The sequence below is a fragment of the Cygnus atratus genome, chromosome 1, assembly GCF_013377495.2.
Source record: "Cygnus atratus isolate AKBS03 ecotype Queensland, Australia chromosome 1, CAtr_DNAZoo_HiC_assembly, whole genome shotgun sequence".
In the NCBI taxonomy this organism is placed as follows: domain Eukaryota; kingdom Metazoa; phylum Chordata; class Aves; order Anseriformes; family Anatidae; genus Cygnus; species Cygnus atratus.
Window position 1 is genome coordinate 112,029,973 of NC_066362.1, and position 18,257 is coordinate 112,048,229.

Sequence of the window (18,257 nt, forward strand, 5' to 3'; positions counted from 1 at the left end):
CTACCGTGGTGCTAATGGTCTGCATCACCAGCACAGTGAGCGCACCGCACACGCATAGTTATTACTGGAAGCTGTCTTCATCGCATCCCTGTGAATTAGAGAGGTATTCTCCCCACTTTACAGATGAGGAACTGTGGGCAGATAAAGTGTCTTGGCCAAGATCTCACAGGAAGCCTGTGGCCAGCGATGCTAACCACTTTGGCTGCTGCAACTAAATCCGACAATAATCCTGAATCACAGCCCTGAGAAAACAGAAGCTGAAATACAAACCTCCCAGATCCCAGGCCACTATCTTTGCACCTCCACATTCTTACTAGAAAGCAGTCCCTGAGATCAAAAGAATTCCAACTGAAGCAAAAGTAATTTTAGATCACTGTCTCAGGGACTTTGGACCCCAACTCTTGTGTCCTACACCTACCTTGACCAAGGATCATGGTGTTCCTGACATTTTTTAATACCAAGTTATGTGATAAAGCTTTTTTACTCTTTTTCCACCATCACACCAGATCTTTCTACGAGGCATCAGTAATAAAGTTCAATAAGCTTCCTTCCAACAAGCTTTAACACCCTTAGCATTAGACTTAACAAATATCAGAGGCACCTGTAGTTCTTTCTTCTTTCAAAAAAAAAAAAATATATAGCTTCCCTATATTGTTAGATGCAACACTTAGATCACCAAGACTGAGAGACTTTGAAAATATGCATTATTCCCTTTACTAATCTGCAGTACTTCCATCTTGTTCCCAGTTTATTTTTTGACAACTGCTGATGCGTTAGGAAAGGTGCTTCTGCTGTTTTGCTAGAATACAGTCTATTTGTTTCTTTAGAAGGCCTTTGAAGAGTTTCCACGTAGAAAAAAAAAAGCAGAAAAAAAAAAGACAGAATGATGAACTGTAAGGACAATGTGGCCACATTATCAGTCCACAAGACCAGGATAACGAAGAGAGGAGCAAAGTTACTTTCAAGATCTACAAAACAGAGATCTCAGAACCAATATAAGTCTGTGATACAAGCTGGCAAAAGCAGGAAGATACTTAGCTTACTTCTTGTTGACAGAAGACTATTCATTAACCACATACTGGTTAACCACAGGGCTATATAACCATAAACCTACGTGTCACTCGTTGCTGCTTACCAATAATTCTGTCTGTGCTTTTCTCTGGTTGTTCTGTTTCATTTACATTTAGTTTTATTAAGTGGTTTTATCATTTTTATTCATAGCTTCTACATTATTCATCATTTATGTGCCTGGTTGACAAAGGCAGGTTTAGATTGGAGGTACTGTTAGTGAAATATATGTTTTATGGGTGTACCTGCTTTGGGATGACAGCATGACAATAAACTCCCCCTCCTTGCTTTTATGTATTATGATACAGCCAAGATACAAGACAAATTTTTATTTTCAGCATACCCTTGCATAATACACCTATACACCAGTGCGCACACACACACACACACACACACACAGATATACAACATGCAGCAGACTATACTGGTGGAAATAATACCAGATTAGTCACTGCAGGCCATATTCAGACTCCCTAGCACTGGAGAATATAGTAGATGCCATGACTTCTAATTTCTAAGTAACTGGACCTCCTGACTAAGGGTAGAAGACTTATGCTGAGCACTGTGCATCTCTGTTCAGCTCAGGAAGGAACGGGTGCCTCCAAAGCTGAGTCACACAGGCTAAGTGAAAGACTGACCTCTCTAGTGAGTATAAAGAGGGATCACATACCCCAGGAGGACCTTCTGAAATGCTGGCCTGGTTCAGATGCTTCAAACAGTCATGATGACAATTTGTTTATGGCCCAGTGGTGACAGCAAGCCAGCATGTAGCCCTTCATTGACTAATATCAAAATCTGAGACCTTTACTTTGGGCCTACGATGGCGTCTCAACGTGTTTAAGCTGATCACTACTGTATCATCATGGGAGTCTGTGCCAATGGTGGAAGGGCTGAAGAGTGATACCCACACCAAGCCGTGCCTCGCTGGGGTCCAACAGTCCTTTCAGAGACTGCTGCTCTCTGCAGCTACCCCTGGCAGCTCCTAATGTCAGGCCCAGAGCACCTGATGAGCACAAGGATTAAATTCTCCAGATGTGGGACAGAGCGCTGCCTTTGGAAACCCTCCCCAGTGACATCAGACGTACTGTTGTATGTTTATGGGTAGAGCACAGGACTCACTGCTTCCATCAAGTATTCCCACATAGCTAGGGTAGGAAAAATTGCCTGGTAACATTTATTTTACAGGAGCATTAATGTCAGTACCCTTTCAGAAAAAAAATAATGGAAACAGTAGCTTTTTTGCCAAAATGCAATACTGACTTTTGAAATGATACCCAGAGACTGCCGAAGGGCTTGCTAGAGACCAGGCTACCAACAGCGCCCTGGACAGTTACTGCTGATTTGACAGCTAAAGTCCGTTATCCCCAGCTCATGACTTTACAGGATTGCTTGTGAGATCCATGGATGTTGTGCAAAGCTGTAAGAACTTAAGAGGAAGCGCAAAGCATAATGTCTGCCAGTGCCTGCCCAGCAATGCTGTTCCTGGGCCAGCAAATGGGAAGGATCAGCCCCCAGTTCCCAAGCATCCGAAGGTGTTGTACCTGTGCTCTGCCCTGCAATATTCAGCTGCATCCCATCTGACCGAGTCTGGAAGCAAAGAGAGCCATGAGCTCATGCCCGGCAGGACGAGGGATTTATGTCGGTGGTTTCCCAGAACAACCCAGCATGGGGCTGAAGGGCTCTAGAGGGAGCAATAGGCTTGTAAAGTGCAGCCCCTGGGAATGTCCGAGAGGAACCAAGGGGGGAAAATGAATCTCAAGTGACAACACGGTCACATGAAGCTCCTGCACGCTGCTTTAGTCATCCCTGAGCCGTGTCATGGCCAGATGGATCTGGGGGTGGGAAGGCGTGCTTAAAATATAGGTGGTGGCATGGGCAGATGCAAGGGGGAGTGAGAACAGACACACTTTATGGAAGACAAACCACCCTTCACACTTATCTTTTCATTTTATTCTATCTCTTTCTTAGGCAGAAAGATCCATTGATTCCACTGAAGAAGGGTCAGCCAAATGAGGACAGAATGAAAATGGAGTTAAAGCTTCAGAAGTCTGCCCACATGGTGGGGAGGAAGAAAGGGATGCCATCAGATGCTGTGATCACATTTACTGTATTTTTCTTTTGGGATTTTTTTCTGCTGATCTTAGATGTGTCATTAGAGTTTTTTTGTTTTGTTGTGTTTTGTTTTAAATCATTACAGTAAAATATTAGATAAAAAGAAGAAGGAAAAGGGAAGAGAGATAAGAATGCCTGTGCTGACAAGGACAGAAGGTATGGATGGCAAAATATGAAATGTAATATAAAAATGCAATACAAATTATATTACAGACATTTCTATGATATTAGTGACAGACTTCCAGATTCTAGTAAGAATGATTATGACACTATCTTTTATCCAGCTTCTACTTTTTAATGCTTATGTACTTACTTGTATTAAACCATGCTAAATGACCAATTTTATACATCTTTACAATTTCTCACAACATCTTCTTGGGTATCTGCCAAAGTAAAGATGCCTACTGCATTTTAATAACATATCTGACTGTATCCCTGAGCAGGATGCAATACATGCACACATATTCGTTCTCAGCTGTTGATTGTTATTCACTTAGGCCAAATTTTGTCATTTTTATCACTTAAGCCACATTATACTTTGTTAGCTGGATAATTCAAAGGTAATCAATAAGGTGAGACAGGCCAACATAAGTTGACACTTCGTTAGTTGACTGTTGCTCATGATATGAGTGAAATGTTTTTGTAGTTCTTCAAATTGTATTTCCAATTGAAAATAAACCTGCACAACTACTGTTATCATTGGATGATAACTGTTTTGTCCTGTTGTCAGTTACAGTTTCACATGATAAGCATGCAGCTTTGCCTGCTGTGCTTGGTCCAGTGGCTATTTCATCAGAAAAGAGTTGCAGTTGAAGTAAGCGGCATCAAAAAAAGAACATAATTTGTTTACCATCGGTACCACAAATGCCACCTAATTTAAATATAAGAAAAAAAAATGTTATTAACCTCATCCACTACTGCACTGTAAATTGTTTGCAAACTCTGACCACGACAGAACAACGGACCAAATGGATAAATAAGCACATGGGGAGATGTCAGCAAATCAGGGTCACTGCACAAAGAAATGCAAGAGCTGTGCACGCAAATCAGCTGCAGGGCAACTGATCTGTTTGCATACTTATAGGGATGTTCCGTGGGTGTGCGTGGAAACTTCAAGATTTGGGAAGTACACCCACCTGTCTCCTGCCAAACCAGACTGGGTCAGCATGAAGGTACACTTTTGAAAATTTTTGTCAAGTGGCTCACTCCAGGAAGTTCTTATATCTGTGTTTACACAGCATTCACTTACCCCAAATGAAAACTCGATCCCATTAAATAAATCAATAGGTGTTTTGTTCTGGATTTACATGGGGCCAAGTTTTCATGCAAATGTCCAAAAGCAGCCCTGCTGTACCCCTGGCCCCAGCCATGAGCTACTTCATTTGCTGTGCAGGAAGTGCTAGAAAAGCCACAAGCAGCTCCCTAAAGCTGAGTAGAGCATCCTTGCTGCTACAGGACACAGCAGACATGCTGCTGCCCTTCTGCCTCCCTCCCAGCTCCCTGCAGCATGACCGAGTGCTTAGGCAAGACATGCACCTCATTCTCTTCTCCTCCTCACACATTCTCCATACCCTTTATTCACCACGACTTCCCTGTGCTGGAAGGCTGGAGAAAGGTTGTATCAGAGGTGAAATCATTTCAAGGCATTATGCTGGTGAAACATATGCACGACATTTAACCTAGGGCAACACAGGAACCATGTTAAGCAACCAAAATTACGTAACTGAAATCGAGCAACGTTAATAGAGGCACTGCCAATCTAAGCAGGTACTAACATCTAAATTTACCTTAAAAGCATTATCTGTGTGATAAGGATAGTCCTTGACACCTTTCTGAAGACTGTCCCCAACAATCTTCTTATTTCATAAGTTAAAAACATAACCCCACACCCGCATGCTGTTGACATGAAATATTTAAGCAAGCCAATGCAGAAGCTGGTTCTGTGCTCAGCGTAACTTACAGCTGTTAAAATAAGGCTGACTCGGGCCCCTGAAGGTAGCAGATCCTAAAGCTGATTTTCCCCTACACTTTGATCTCCTAAAGAGGTACTGACAATCGATCCCTTTCCTCAGAAAAAAAAGGAAATTGCCTTCCAGCTGGAGTAAACAAAAAATGCTAGCCCCAAGCACCTCAGAAATGTGTCACCCTCAGTTCAAAAACCACATCTTTGCCTGAATGCTACTTTTTACCCACTACTGTAGCAAATAACACAGCACTTGATCTGAAACCCTCAGAAGAGTGGTTCTCCGTTGCACGAACAAGATCGTTCATGCTCTCAAGAGCTGCAAGAGAGGACTCAGCTCACTAAAACTGTCCCATTTTTTTTCTCTCTCTTTTTTTTTTTTTTTTTGGCCAGTTGTTTACATTTTAATTTGATGAGCTCGTGTACAGGCAGTTTCACTTCTGTGCTGATGATGGGTTTCACTTCCCAGTCCCATGTGCTGTCATGATGATACTGGCCACCGCCTCCTCCAGCCTCGCAGGGGCCTCTGTGCTAATCCCTTCGTCGACAGTCTGGCAATGTGTGTAAAAGTGCAGCCACTGCTGCTGCTGCTCCAATGTCTGCCTGCAAGGCACCTGGTGGCCCTTCTCTGCTTCAGGAACTTGCGTTGATGTCTAAAATGTTACATACTAGTCACCAATCTCAATCTGATTCCCTCAGGTTATTACTTCTACTACCTTCATGTTATTTTTCCATCCCACAAATGCTGTGAATGTGCCATAAAAGCACAATTTATTCTGTTTAGAGACAAAATGGTGGTGCTTCAGTAGCAGGAGATAGCAGGTTTAGATATGGTCATGGACATTTGTCAGGAAAGGAGCTGCAGCAGAAAGCAGGTAGGAGGACATCTCTGAGCTTATGGGAAAGGGCACAAACGAACTATCTGAAGAGACAAGACAGTCAAGTAATTTGGGATCTGGGTCGCAGGAAGGAGGTCTCTGAACAGAGGGGATCCTGCAGCAGTCAGCTTCAGATGACATCCAGTAGTAGCTTAGACATTAGTCACTTTTGTATAGCAATGTCAACACTCCACAAATACACAAAACCACCAGGAATGCTCCCTATATTGTCATGTTGCCTAATTTCTGAAGAAAGACTGCTTCAAGCTGTGGCAGGAATTTGGCCAGCAGGAACGTTATTTGTACTTTAGCATGCTTAGGTTTATGTCCAATGTACACACCAGCGTTTAGGCTTTGAGATGGAGGTGATGAGCATACGTGTGCAAGTGAGCATGGGCATCAGAGTCTGACACAACAGTGTCTGACAATATAAAAAAAAAAAGTGTTTTTCCATCCTGTTCTGAAAGACAACCTGAGTGACCTGTTTTAACTGAATTTTGGGGGTGTGATGCCTTCTTAGACTGAAAGCCTGCAGATCAAGTTTGCAAAATGGATTAAAGCACTAAAATGCTGGGTTGTGGGGGTAAGCAGAGGGAAGACCTTTTAATGGAAAAGTCAAGCAGCCTCTAACTATAAGTGGAGTTGCTGCAGTAACCACTATAAAATTCTTATGAACTTGGGTGGAGACAATAATTACAGCACAGGAAGAATGAGATGCTATGGGTTGCCTGGCTTCTGCACCAGAGTGTCAGCACAGAGAAATTGCAGTTTGAGTTGTAAAATGTAGTGCTTCTTGTTACGATATTTTTAAGACCTGAGCTGTTTGAGCACAAATTATGGAAGGTGAAATTAAAGTAGAGCTATTTTTTCCCCAAAGATGACTTTCAGAAACTCCATATGAATTTTCAGACACTCCGTATGAACTGGCCACCCCAAAAACTGAACCTCTGCTTTCAGGCTGTGGCTTACCATTTATCAGGGATTTTTTAAATTTTTTAAACGCAGTGCTTCCCTATACCAGAGGCTGGGGTATATGTGAACAAGTGTTCAGAAGTGTCTTTGCCTCCAGAAGTGTGTCCAGCTCTCAGGTGGAACATAACCACCATCTTTCAGCAGAGCACTGTGTCACTGCTAATAGTTCAGGGAACTAAGAAAACAGCACCGGGGACACAAAATGGACAGGACGGTTCAAATGAGATGACAACTGCAAAACCACCTACCACCTTTTCACAGAGAATGCCTTGGGATCCTTAAGCCTAATAATAGTCCTTAACCCAGCTATAATTTCAAGCCATTAATAAGCTTTTTGAGGTAGAAATTATCACCCACACTTTACAGGTGATGAGGCAGACATGAAAAGGTTAAGGCCCAGATTCACAAGAGGATTTAGCTGCCTGAAGTGGGATTCGGGTTTGATTTACATGCTTAAGCCCCAAATTACACCCCTCGGTGCCCCCATACAGCTGGAGCCCGGCAGCAGAAGCTGTGGCTGGCTATCTGAGGGTGCTTCCTCTGCTGTCCATCCCCACTGCACCACGGCCACGAGCTCAGCCCCCAAAGGAGGAGCAGCTCAGCATGGTCAGTCCTGAGAGTGGGGAAACCTCACTGTGATGGCTGATTCTGGCACACCTTCCTGCTCTGGCACGCCACTGGAGCTGGGACAAAACACACTCCTTGCCCTACAGAGCCAAGAAGATGACGGCCTACTGGTGTGGCTGCCGGCAGAGCACTGGGCACAGGGAACAAGTAAGGCGTGGGATGGCTGGAAGAGCAACGTGCTGCTCTGAATATGGCAAGCAATGATCGTCGCTGCTGCTGTAGCAGGAGGGACTTCTGTCTGCAGTGTCCCAAAGCAGGTGAAGGCCGAAAGGCGGCCTGACAAGTCGCTTCATCAGTATCTAGCTGAGCGTGGGAGTGCACATGGGGACTGTTTACTCTCAGTTCATTTTCTTGGAGGAAGGACTCCTCCATGCTGTCATTACACTAATGCAATGCGCATTGATTTCAGAGCTCGGCAGAAGTCCGGGGTCACTTGATGGATATCCATGCCGTCAGCAACGGGGAGATAACGCTGCCATTATGAGCTTGGGACCTGCCAAGCTCTACCAGAGATGACTTCCAAGAGCAGGATGGCCTCTGAGGCCTCAGATATGGACATGGCTTTGTTGGAGCCGTGGTGCATAAAGTCTAGCCTGTGGAAACTCTGCGGCCTTGCCAAACCGTTTCCTTCAGTTCCTCCCTAAACTTCAGGGAACTGATGTTGTGCATACGCACTGCTCCAAGCACCGCCCCGCTAAAGAGCTCTTATGGCATCAAGCCTTCGGGACAGCTGCTGCTCTCCTCCTCACCTCTCCTCTCGGCCCTCTCCACCCTGCCATGCCTGCACAGCATGGGAGGTAGCTCCCCGTGGGAGGAGGGTGGAAGGAATTTAATTCCTCCATCCTAGCACCATGCTGGAGGCCAAACCCAGCTCCGGTTGTAGAGGCTGGCACATGAGTCCCAACCCGTGCCTCACCCACAGGCACCACTGTGATAAACAGTAGCAGCTCAGGGCTTTGGTGCTGCTGGATGCAGCCTGGTCCCTGCGAGGGGTTCTCAGTGACTGTCTCAAAAGAGAGAGGCAGGAGGAGCATCAGCAGAGGACAGGGACCAAGAGACGGAGGTGGATGCAGACACAGATGAAGGGAATGGGGTCAGTTTGAAGAGGCTGAGAAAGTTGTGATGAAACAGTGTGATGGGAAAACGAGGGAGAAGCAGGATGGGAGTGAAAGAGGTGGGGAGTCAGCATCAAGGTGAAAAAGTTTTTTTGTTTGTCTGTTTTGTTTTGTTTTTGCTGTTGCTAAATGATTTTGGGAAGGGAACAGAGACTGATTCAGGCTGAGGAGGGTTTATGCACATGACTGCTGGAAAAGGAAGGCTCTCCTGACAGCAATTTGCAGCATCCTCACTTCTGCTAAGGCTGAGTGAGCTGACAAGAAATGCTTGCCATAGGACAGTCATCTGAAGTTCACTAGCCAGCCCTGAAGCCCGGGTCCTAATTAATATCTCAGAATGATCTCATTTTGAGCACAGAACAGAAGCTCTTATTTGGGTTGTAACATAGGTGCGTACATACATACATACCTACACACAAAAATAAATGTTTTTTTACCAGAACTCAGACAGCTCAACTGAAGGAGGCACACTAAAGTACAAACCAAACCAAAATAAAAAGAATGAAAAAAAATAAATAAAAGTTGAAGGGCAAACAGATCATTTGAAACTATGTAACCTCTTCATCTAGAGAGGTACTTTGTCTTCCAGAAGCAGTATCCTGGTAAGCCCAACTTCTTTTATCATTGCAGAAAACAAGAAAATGCTTGGAGGATAGTGTCTGCCTCATCCTCATCTTTACCCTGAGTTTAAAAAATGTACAAGCACAGCTCTGCACAACCAAAAAATAGATTTATTGTTATTGGAATGAGGGCAGTGGTTCAGCACTTGGCATGGTCACTGTTTACAGCAGTAATGCTCCCGGAGACAGGAAGTTCTCAAAATCACTCTGCCATTATTTTTCTCCTGTTGACGCTTTCTGATTGAGAGTTCTTTTGCCCAGACCAAATTTTAAGTAACCCAGCAGAGTGTTTGTGAGCTGGCAAAGATAGCTCCAGTCATGCTCAGCCTCGCAGACCACATGATGTTTTCAGTCCAGACACCCTCGCCGAGCTGTATCGTATACTTTCTTACACAATCAGCAATTCATAGAAAAACGGCTGCACGTACCAGGAGTGCACTGAAGACGACTCAGGCTGGACGCCTGTAACACGCGAGCCGTCTCCCCCGCCTCCTCCAACCAGCAAGCCTCTGCCAAAGGCTTGCACCGGGACAGCAGTCCTGCTTAAAGGGCTGCGTTTGCTAATTAATCGCACGGCAACCCGTGCTGTCAGACTTGAAATAGGCACTGACCTGTCAGGAGTCCACTCGCTGGACACCTGCATGGTGACCTGATAAAATTAATGGCATGTCCAAGCAACCCTAAGTCACTCAAAAACTAAACGATTGCTTCCAGCCTCTGTCTTTTAGAGAAAAATTCTCTGCTCAGGCCCGATGGGTTGACAGAGAGGAGCCCTGTGATACAAACCTATTTGTAACCAAATCAATTTGTACCCCAAACACCCAGCCAGAGCACCAAACCACCTCCCGCCAGTGTATCCGCTACCACTGCACACCCTTCAGCCTGAAGTATCACTAAGCAGTTGTTTTGCAGCTCTACCAACTGTCCCTTTTTCAGCTTTGATGATTTCTGCTGCGTTTCTTCTATTTTTGTCTCGTCTGGCAAGTGTGGCGAGTTGTTACTCCAGTATCTGATACCACGTCCCCTGAAGCATTCCAATGGTTTGGACCTGGACCCGGGTGGCTGCTTAATACTGATTTTATGACCCTGCTGAAGAGCATCCTCCTCTGTTTTGCACATACTTTTATAATTTTGAATGCACTTAAGTAAAAATAAAACAATTTTTAACAAAGTGCCTAAATAACACAACCACCAGCTGAAGCTACACAGAAGGAGCAAAATTCTGACTTCAGAAGACCAATAAAAATAATTGGACTCAGGATCCAGCCAGCAATTTTTGTGTTTTAAGTATTTCTGAGATTCCAGCTTAAACTGATTTTTCTTCCCCAAAATTATATCCAGAAGGAAGAGTTCCGAAGGCAGAAACTTATGGTTATGCTTGGTAATCTCCCTCTTATATTCTCCGACCAGCTACTCCTGTGAAAAAGGGATACTTCCTAGGCTCTGAAGAAATTAAAAAACCGTCGTTAAATTTATTCACATATGCCTAATCCTGATAGCAGGTAGAAAATATATATATGTGGGGTTAAATCTCAGTCCTTTCTAAAACTCAGTATTTAAAAAGGCCTTGCTGGAAAGCTAGCTGCATCACGAAGCTGCAGCTACAGATTTCAGCTTTAGATTGAGATTTTCTGCAGCAAGCCGAGACACTTCCCCATTAGCTACTGTTATGATAACCTATTAATAATGATTTTCATCTGGAAAATGTTTATTTGTTGTTGTTGTTTTCTTTTCTTTTCTTTTTTTTTTAACGTTACGTTCTACAAAGAAGATAGTTACTGGGATTAATGATTCCATGAGGAAAATATGTAAAGCTTACCGAGCCACGAAGCTTGCCCTCTCCAAAATAACTATTTATTTTTAGTTTTATCCAATGAACTTCCATGGTGTCAGGCTTTTTGCATCGGATTTATTTCATCATAGTAACCTAAACTGGTTCATTATACATTAAGAAAACAAGGTACTCTGCATTAGCAGCATTTTGAAGTTTGAAACTTTTATGAATGGAGGGAGAAAAATAAAGATTTTTTTTTTTTTTAACCATGTAATCATGCAAGAGGGGCTGAGATTGGCTGAAGTTTTAAACTACATTTTTCTTTCAGAAATTACTTACTCGGGCTTACAAGCCAGACAGGCAGGTTTTCCCAGTAGCATTCTCAAACTAGGGTGAGGAATAGTAATTCTGGGCCCCAGCCAATTCCAATGTAAATCTGTTTTGTTCAGGAAAGCCAGCCAAATTGCTTTTATACAACATCTCGTTGTTTCGGGAGACCTGTGATATTCTCAGCTCCCAGTCTTGGTGTCAAGAAAATAAAGTGCTTTTTTTTTTTTTTTTTTTTTTTTTTTTTTTCAATTCTGAACTCTAGGCACAGCCAGAGCAGCACAGGGCCACTGCTTGCTAGTAAATAGGAAATAAGCAGTGAAACACTGATCGGTTCTTTAAATTGCAGCCAATATTTGGTTCATGCTTTGACAGACGCACAGGATCAGACCTCTGAATGGAGTAAATTGTTGTAACTCTCTCATGGTGAGAGGAGAGCCACTTATGTACTACGATGGGGTTGGGGACAATAGTCTTATGCAAGGGCATTTGAAACAGTCGTCTTGCTAGACCTTGCTCATTTAAAGCTCACAGAAAAAGATTTAAACCATTTATCAAGAATGGCAATTTTCCCCTCTTTTAAAAGTGAGAGGGAAGTGGCTTGCCGACAGTTCCGCAAGGCTTTTAATGGGGCTGTTTACAGCTGAGCGGCAGCCGACGTGTAGTGAAAGAAATCGAGGCACGGACCGGGACTGTCACTCAGCAAAGCCATTCCTTATTCTCCAGCAGTGATTTTAAATCACCCAAGGTACACAAATAATGTCCACTATGACTGCAACCGACGTGAACTTTCAGTTGCTATTCATATAATATTCCTGGCATCACATTATCACTGGTGGCAACTGAACTTATTCAAACTCAAATATTACACAGCAAACAAAGTTTCGGTTAATTTTCCTCTAGCGAAGTATCAAAGGAAGCAATGCCCTTTGAAGCAGCCACCTTCTGCTTCAGGCTTTATACAAATTCAACAGAACAGCACCCCAGAAATCATGTACCAAATGCAAACAATCCACACCTTTGGAAAACAATCCCCTGTTAGAGGAGTAAACACAGGCATACATTAGTCACTGGCTCCAAAGATGGGTGGCCAATGGGGCTTGGGAGATTTGACCTCCGAGACTGACTAACAGCATGCAGTGCTCCCAAACCACTGCTGCTGAGATGATCCCAAGCACCAGAGCACCACACAACACAGGACATCTGTGCCCACACGCACATGTGTCCGCGGCTGAGTGCTGGCCAGCAAGGGGCTGAGCAAGGCACCCCTCAAAGCCCTTCTGCATGAATAGCCACTGTTCTCCCCTCCTCCTTCCCTCCCTCCGCCGCTGAATTTTGACCTTGAAAATCCCACAGTTCACTGTTGTGATTCCTAGCTTCGCTGCCGTGGCCAGGAACTGAACTACAGGTTTGTTTTTATTAGCTTCTCAGCCACTTTGCCAGCTATTCATTTGAATCTTCTAAACAGTCATCTCTGAATCATAATGCAAATTCCATTTACTGAAAAGGTGGAACCTTTAATATAACAAATGAACACATTTAATGACTGATACTTTTAGACATTACAGCATCTCTCATGTTTTCAGTAAATGGATATAATTTTCTCTGCATTACCCTATTATTATTCTTTGCTAGCATTACGAAGCTACATTCTCAGCTGCGGGTGTTTTCCAACAAGTACATTTTGAAGACAGCCCAAACAACATGATTTAAAAGACATCTCCCTCTGTATCCTCACCTAAAAATGCTGCTGGATACTGAGGGATTGGATGGGTATTTTATACTTAAAATGTATTTGCTGCTTGCATCCGTGTTTCCACAGCACCATGTTCTTCCAAAATTGCAGGCTGCATTTACACTGGAAGAATACCCTCAAATGCATTTGACTTCAAAGGCAAATAGAAGCTGTTGCGTATAATCAGAATGACTTCCTCAGCCTAAAGCCTGACCCATCTGCCACTGGGAGTAAAAGGTTTTGAGAAAGAAAGCAGAAGTGGGTCACCTTTGCAACGCTCCTGAAGCATGCTTGTTGTAAGTCAGTGCGTGTTTGTAAGAGCCACGCATGCCACCATGCACCAGGACATGGCCCGGATTCTCAAAGAGTGCCTACATGGGAGCGGAAGGTGCTGAGAAAGGGTCAGCGTACCCCAGGGTATTCGATCTGGTCATGAGAGACAGCAGCTCCCAAATTGCTCCAAAAGGCAGTATAAGGAAACCTATTTAGGTGCCGTAGATACTATCGCTTTGATTTGTGAATGTTACAGCACTGAATTGTCCCGAAACAACAATGTTGTCTTTGGAACACCGTGATGTTATGTTCCGATTTTACTTGAAGATACAAACTAGACAAAAGGAAAACACATAAGTAAATACCACATGAAGTCACATGGAAGACGTGACAGTTTTTCAGTCTTGACCTTAAACCAGAGAGGCCGATTGTTTCTCTGTGCTTTTTCCAAGCAGCAGCTCACCGGTTTCAGTAGGTTTGCTTTAACCACCCTGGCCACACAAAGGCACTCCGCTCACAGGAGCAAGGGCAGTAATGCAGGAGGAGTGCTTCAAATAATCTTGTAACAGAAATCTAAACACGATTGCTTGGAATTTATGGTTTTCAAGATTATGGGCTTGAGCCAAAGAGCAAAGTTACTACAAAGGGTCCTTCTGTTGATGTTACGGGCTTTTGGATCACGCTTTGCACGCCTGTTCACACACACGATACGTGAGCTGCACATGCAAGACACTATTTTCAGCTTTCTAACAACATTTACATATAGTTACAGTCTAAGTCAGCTTTGACTCTTGTTATTCAGACTCATAATGCTTTTCTATTTGTACCAGTAATTCCTGGTTATCACAGAGATGCAGGAAGTCTGACATTAAGCTCATCTATTTGGCTCTGTTCTGTCCTACCCCATCCTATGCACTTGCAGTAGTAGTACGTTAAATGCCTACTGTATATGACTCTATGTCTACTCAAGAGAAAGAAAGGTCAGAAAAAGTGCCCTATCCCTTAATCACATTGTGATGAAGCTGGAAAAAAAATTTAGATCTATGTGGGCATTATTTGTAATCTTAGGTCGACTCATGCTGTTGCAGAGACCGGCTTTTCCAGAGTTTGCCTGTGAGCCCTGAGACAGTCACGGTTCTCTACACAAGCTGACAATTCCTATTTTATATTGAAAATATGTTATTTAAACTTAAACATGCGTAATATTGTGCTGTTCTAAATTGTCGGGGAGAATTCTGTAGTCAAAACAAGGCTCACTGAGCATGGTATTTTTTTTTAAATGAGATCTTACTGTATAAAAATTGAAACAACGTGGAAGACAGGCTAGAAGAAAACAAGAAAAACACACAGCTGGCTCTGTACCTTTGGAATTGGCCTAAATCAGATCTCCCTACTGTCGAAAACTCCACATACCCTGCATTCAAGTTCTCTCCGCGTAACCAGAACTTGACATAGCTGGTAAAGATGACTGAACTGCAGCTGTGAACAAATACCTACCTCTTCCACTTCTACCCACAAATCTGAGGTCGTTGAACCTTGCTACTTGGTTTTTCATGGCAGCTGTTGCATTTCTGAGTTCTGCGGAGTAGTTTTCATCATTTCCAGCCATTACCGTCACCAGCGTCCCATCGGGCACGTCTCCCAAGGCCACCACCTATGGAATCAAAGCGCAGGATCCTCAGCTTCCTTACGCGACATTTATTTTCAGGCACAGAATACCAACAATTAATGTGATAAAATAGGAAAGACCAGCAACAATAAAAATAAACAGGGACTAAAAGCCATTTGGGGGAAACCGAAATCGCTTCCACTACTACCTTCCAGAGTTACGGCCACATTTTTACACTGATGCGCGCCCGAAATACAAAGTATAATGTGCACCCCGGCATGAAAAATACATGAAATCAACTTTCCAAAATATACTTCTGTAATTGGCAACAAACAAATTCAAGTAACAGGAACTGATTTTGATCTGATTTACATCAGTGGCACTACTTTTAAGCTACAGCAAAGTCATGTAAATGTAAAATTCAAGAGAAAACAAAACCAAGGCAATCGTCTCACGGACTCTGAGGGTCAAATTCCCCACAGTTGCACCAGTTCTCTCTCTGCTCATCACCCCTATCTGAATACATAAATTCAGAATAAGTGCATGAAGAAACAGGCCTCAACCGAATGTTTAATTGCAACTTACTGAACATATTTTTTTTCATTTGGAAGCATGAAAGCAAATCATTGACTTAAGAATTCACCTGTAGCCTGGTGGATGGAAATTGCAATCTGAACTAATGAAACCTGCAACAGCTCAGAAGCTTTCACCTCGTTCTAAAGTCTTGCATTGTAGCTCCTTAGGACCAGCATCTATCAGGAACCCAGGATTCACTGCATTTTTGACATGATGCTCTGGGAGGTGTATGGATTTCTAACATTAATCTGTCTGGCTTGTATCTGCAACATTCACACTAGTAAAACTAATAAAAATTTAATTTTATCTTATCTTCTTGAGCAGGACTGAATTCTCAACACAGTTTTACCTGGCTATTGCCCTGCATTGAATGGATGACTGGAGTATCTCTTGATTTGCTCTGGCAAAAGTAAGAGCTTGAATCGGGTCCTCTGTCATAGTTTTTCTTAAAACCTGATGCTCTTGCTAAGAAGTTCCCCCAATTAAGTCTACAGTAGCGCAGTAGTGATCTCAGCACCACTATCACCCCCCCCCCCAAAAAAAAAAAAGAAAAAAAGAAAAAAAAAAGAGGAAAAAAAGCTCTAGCTTGTTTTTATTTCCTCTTTTACATATTCTAAGAGGAAGTAGTCCTGCACCAGGTCCTCTGAGTTGCTGCTTGATATTTTTCCTTCCTCTTTGCATTTTCTAGCTTACGTCCATGCAGTTATAATTGGTTCTAACTTGTCACAGCCTGGTCTGATTGCTATTAGTTTTCTGAACAAGATCAGCAGCCCCTTTACTTAATCTGTCTCTGATACTTATTCCCCAGTAATAACTACTTCCCCCAATAAGACAGGGGTCCCCAGCCGCGGGTATTTTGGACTCTCTCCTTATACAGGGGTTGCCTCCCTCACTTCAGTGTCGTTTGTCACCTATAACCCTTATTTTCACTTCCACATACGAAGTTAAAATCACTGTGTCAAAATTCCCTCTTTACGTATATATTTCAGCTTCCTCTTTCCCATTCCTCTGCGGCTCACGCTTTTGTTTCTTGTTCTCCTCTGTGTGCCGTAAGCCGTTCCTGTGGCCTGTTCTGTGCTCAGCATTCTGCTTTTCCAGTTCCCCTGATCTTCGCATAAAATAGTCCCTGCTCGAAACGTTTGATCTAATAAATTCTCTCTTCCAGAGTGTTGTGTAACGAGGCACGCTGTCTCACAAGATCAGCCGCCGTGAACCTGATGCACTTTCCCGGTTCATAGGAAGTTATCAGAAAACCTTAATTCAGGCACGTATATTAAAGACAGAAGAAAGAGAAAGGGGAAAACCTGGGCATTACCCTCGCCTCCCTCTGATGCAAATGCGTGCCTGCTCACTTAAGGAAATACCTGCTAGCATTTTTAGGGATGAAAAAACCTTCACAAAACCAGGGTCAGCTGTCTCTTACCAAACAAATATTTAAAACCACTATTTTCAAATTACACTGAAGGCAACCTTGTCGATAAGAAACGCAAAGAAAATATTAGAAACAAATTCTAAAAAAATGCAGAGTGAGGAAAAGAGGCTAGAGTTAAAAGTCACAAACAATAGAAGCAGAAATATAAACATTTACATTGGAAAAAAGACTAAACAGATAAGTCGGGACTTGGTGACTGGCATTATCTAGTACCTTGTTGCACTCTTGAAAATACGGATTTCCAGAGAAGTGGGAAGTTGCAGCATTGACAGCTATCTGAATTACTTACTGCTGGTGCATCAATCAAACAAAATTGGCCTTTTAAATTAAGATTTAGATTATTTCCAAGAAGCGCTTGGAAAATGAATCTGTACGGAACCTTATTAGAGTTATGCATTTTTCTCCAAGTTTCCGAGAATCGTGCTTTATTTTAGAAAAAAGTAATGCACGGAGATGACCATTTTGATCGGGAATAATACTCTGATCCTACAGATCGAATAGAACTAGTGAATTTTGGTAAGGAAACGTGAAGAGGAAACTCTCTGTCTCCCTCTTCATAGCGATGCAATATCTGTGAGCAAACACTTAATAAAGCTCAGCGCTTTTTTTTTTTTCCTTTTTCTTTCTTTTTTTTTTTTTTGTGTGTCAGGTGAGAATAAGACATTGGCAGCCCGGGAGCGAGCGGACTTGTCTAGTTTCGGCACGATCCAAACCCTCTTACGATTCGAATCGCCTCGCGATCTGAGTCGCGACTTCCCCAACGGCGGCAGCAAGGGGGGTCCCGCTTCAGGGGAGCGGTTGTGGGGTCGGAAGCTCCTCGCAATCCCCTTCAGCCGGCCCTACGGGGACGCTCTCCCGTTTTGGGGGTTTTCTCTCCGCGGCCGCATCTCTGTGCTCGCTCTCGCCTTCTCCGCAGGAGCCGAGGCTGCGGTCGGGCGGTGGCTGTCCCGTGTCCCGTGTCCCCCGGCCACTGCCACGCGTGGCAGTACCCCGCCCCGGCTGCGAGGGATCCCCCTTAGCGGGCACATGCGGGGACAGGGCTGGAGGAGCGGGGTTTCGCCCCGGTTTCGCACGCAGCGGCTGTGCCTTCCAGCAGGATTGCTTCCCGAGCAATTAGCAGCACTCGCCCGCTGCGTGGGTGACAGGGAATTAATTAATAGGAACGCGGGAATTTAG

General features: G+C 43.6%; 1 protein-coding gene across 6 annotated transcripts in view; it reads right to left on the reverse strand.

Moving 5' to 3' along the window:
• RUNX1 (RUNX family transcription factor 1) overlaps positions 1-18,257 on the reverse strand; it is a 179,606-nt gene that overhangs the window by 72,814 nt on the left and 88,535 nt on the right. For all 6 annotated transcript variants that reach the window (XM_050715657.1, XM_050715656.1, XM_050715651.1 and 3 more), the window contains one exon: positions 14,962-15,118. In XM_050715657.1, coding sequence (XP_050571614.1) covers positions 14,962-15,118 — 157 coding nt within the window. The remainder of the gene's footprint in view (positions 1-14,961; positions 15,119-18,257) is intronic.